The 3,031-nt window shown below is 48.4% G+C and overlaps 1 protein-coding gene across 1 annotated transcript; it reads left to right on the top strand.

The window, feature by feature from the left end:
* The first annotated feature begins 237 nt into the window (after positions 1-237).
* Positions 238-2,144, top strand: TP53RK (TP53 regulating kinase). The gene is made up of 2 exons (XM_066625987.1): positions 238-501; positions 1,544-2,144. Exons 1-2 carry the CDS (start codon positions 249-251, stop codon positions 2,020-2,022), a joined length of 732 nt encoding a protein of 243 aa, XP_066482084.1. The 5' UTR covers positions 238-248; the 3' UTR covers positions 2,023-2,144.
* The last annotated feature ends 887 nt before the right edge of the window (positions 2,145-3,031 follow it).

Raw genomic sequence — 3,031 nt, 5'->3', positions numbered from 1 at the left:
ACTCAGTTTTTGGGGCTGCCCCATGGTTCTGGGGCCGTGTGAGAGGGCGAAGAGTCCCCTCCACCCCCTCTCTCCGCCCCCGCATGACTGGACTTGCAAACAGCTCCTCCATACAAGGCAGCCCCCTAAAAGTCAAGACTCCTCTTCATTTCTCCGAAGCCCGACGGAAAAGAACGAACAACCGAGGCTGCTCCGAATGGCAGGCAGGCCCGCGCATGCGCAGACAGGGCTCGGCCGTTGCTGCCAACATGGCGGGTCCAGGCACTGAGGGAGGCGCGTCCGAGGCCGGGCCCGAGGCGGCCGCTCCTCCTCCCATGCAGGGACTCCAGCTGGTGCAGCAGGGAGCCGAGGCCCGACTCTACCGCGGCCGATTCCTGGGACGCCCAACCGTGCTGAAGCTCCGCTTCCCGAAGCGCTACCGGCACCCGCTGCTGGAGGAGCGACTCGGCCGTCGGCGGACGGCTCAAGAGGCCCGCTCGCTGCTGCGCTGCCGGCGGGCAGGTGGGGGCGGGGCCTGCGCCTGACCTGGACGGGATTGGACGAGGCGGGGAGACGGGGCGGGGCGTGCTTTTGCCTCAGGCTCTGCCATCTCTGAGCCTGGAAGTGATTGGCTGCACTGCTGTCCACACTTTCCTGGGAGTAAGCCCCATTGACTATAGTGGGACTTACTTCTGAGTAGACAGGCATAGGATGGGGCTCTCAGGCTATACTCCCGTCCACACTTTCCTGGGAGTAAGCCCCATTGACTATAAGGGGACTTCCTTGTGCATAGACAGGCATAGGATTGGGCTCTGTATCAGCAGACAGCCTTCCTCTTAAAGGAATGTAAAATATTATCTTTTACACATCTTCAGTGCCTTACTAAAGTTGTTGGGAGTCAGTGAGCTTGGAATCTGAAGTTGACAGAACTGCACTGTGTATTGATATGGGGTGGTTGTCCCAGATGTTTGGCCACAGTTGGTGAACTGTGTGAGTCTTGAAAATAAGATGAGGGAAGGTGCTGTTCACACTGCCCTCCAATTACCAGAGGCCCCTTCCATGTCTTACCAGCACTTTATCACACACATCCCTCCTTACTACATTTCCTCCTTTCTCTTCCTAGCCCTCTGCTTCCACAGGAGGAGTCAGGTGCAGCTGCAACTTGTACTGTGTTTTCATGGCACAGCAGTAATTATGACTAGCATCAAACTAGGAGTTCAAAAATTGGAAAAGAGAGAAGCTTAATTTAAAAAAAATATTAATACAGATTCTGGAATCAAAGCTGGAGCAACCTTTATCTCTCATCCTAAATAGCCTATAACAATTTAAGATAGTTGGAGGTTTGCTCGGTAGCTTGGAGGCAAGCTTTACTAATCTCAGATGGAAAGGCAAGTGGCTGATGTCATACTTAAGCTTGTATGCACATTATTGGAAGGACTATTATTACATCAGCAAACCTATGTCTGTTATTAATACTGTATTGTTATATTTTTGAGATAATCCAACAACAAGATGTACACAGCATGTAATGCTAAAGTGTAATTTATTATTCTCTTCTTTGTAGGGATTTCTGCACCAGTTGTGTACTTTGTAGATTATGTTTCCAACTGTATATATCTTGAAGATATTGTTGGATCAACTACAGTTCGGGACTTTATCATCTCTGTACAACAATCTGGTAGAGATGCCAGCAGCCTCATTCTTCTAGTGGAGAAGATAGGTGAGATTTTGGCACGAATGCATGACGAAGATCTTATCCATGGGGATCTGACAACCTCCAACATGCTTTTGCGGCCACCACCAGAGAAGCTGGAGTTGGTATTGATTGATTTTGGACTGAGCTTTATTTCTGCCCTTCCCGAAGATAAAGGTGTTGATCTGTATGTCTTAGAGAAAGCCTTCTTGAGTACTCACCCAAATACAGAGGCTCTGTTTGAAGTGCTCTTGAAGAAGTACTCAGCTGCATCTAAAAAATCAGCCCCTGTGATTAAAAAGCTGGATGAAGTACGGCTAAGAGGAAGAAAAAGATCCATGGTGGGCTAGAAAAATACAAATGGCATAGAGTGGAAGGGAAAGGGGGGTGCAGAGTATACAGTATATACTTCAAAGAGTACTTCAGTGTTTTCTATTACATTGGATAATGAAATAAAAATCAGCTTGTTTTCGTTGTCTTGTATCTGTACAGTAAAATTGCTTGTGAGGACAGCAGAAGGCATTTGAGGAAAGAAACTTAAACACTTGCTGAAGTAGGAGCAGAATTTTAATGATATTTTATACTGTGAATTGAAAACAGCTATCATACAAAGACAACAAATGCCTGTCATGATTTCTTATGCTGAAGTAATGCAGCTCAACCCTATAGGCCAAGCAATATAGCTGTCAGTCACTCACTGGCATGAGGCTGGCATGTGAGAGGTGAGTAACTTGAGCCAAAGATAGGTTTATAGCAGAGCTATTCAAGCTGGGGTGTCACGACACCCCAGCCTGTCAGCCCTGGCCTCTGTCCCCTTAAGGGCAGTTACAAAAGTGAAAGAGTTCCAAAAGCGAAGGTGAAGCGATCGCGCTTCACTTCTGCAAAACCGGAAGTGGAGCACGATCCCTCCGCTTTCACTTTTAGAAGGCTGGGGAGCCCTGCAGACACTTGCGCAGGACTCCCTGCACCCCTGACAGGCTGCTGCAGGGACTGGCGAGTACATCCCAGTCCCTGCAGCCCCCCACTTAGCTACGCGATCCTGGGGATTGCATCGCTACTTCTCCCGCTGCCGCCTCCCTCCCCTCCCCTGCAAGGACTTACTGTGGTCCTCAAACTCACTGAGAGTTTGAAAACTGCCAGTTTATAGTCTTAAGGTGAATGTCCTTAGCTGCCTCTTCTAATACAGAGTTTGACACCTATAAACACATTGTAACCAATGGCATGGATTGAAAGTGCAACTAACAGCACAAACCTATACATGCCTACTCAGAAGTAAGTTTCATTGTGTTCATTGAAGCTTACTCCCAGGAAAGTCTGTATAGAATTGCAGCTTCAGGCACATCGAATGATTTAGGCATG

Source organism: Tiliqua scincoides, chromosome 4 (assembly GCF_035046505.1).
Source record: "Tiliqua scincoides isolate rTilSci1 chromosome 4, rTilSci1.hap2, whole genome shotgun sequence".
Classification (NCBI taxonomy): domain Eukaryota; kingdom Metazoa; phylum Chordata; class Lepidosauria; order Squamata; family Scincidae; genus Tiliqua; species Tiliqua scincoides.
Note: the sequence above shows the minus strand (reverse complement) of the source record. Positions and strands in the feature narration are given on the sequence as shown.

Bases quoted from the DNA above. Each gene is read 5' to 3' on its own strand.
- TP53RK (XM_066625987.1), top strand. From the start codon at position 249: ATGGCGGGTCCAGGCACTGAGGGAGGCGCGTCCGAGGCCGGGCCCGAG. The intron at 502-1,543 runs GTGGGGGCGGGG...TCTTCTTTGTAG, and splicing joins GCTGCGCTGCCGGCGGGCAG to GGATTTCTGCACCAGTTGTG.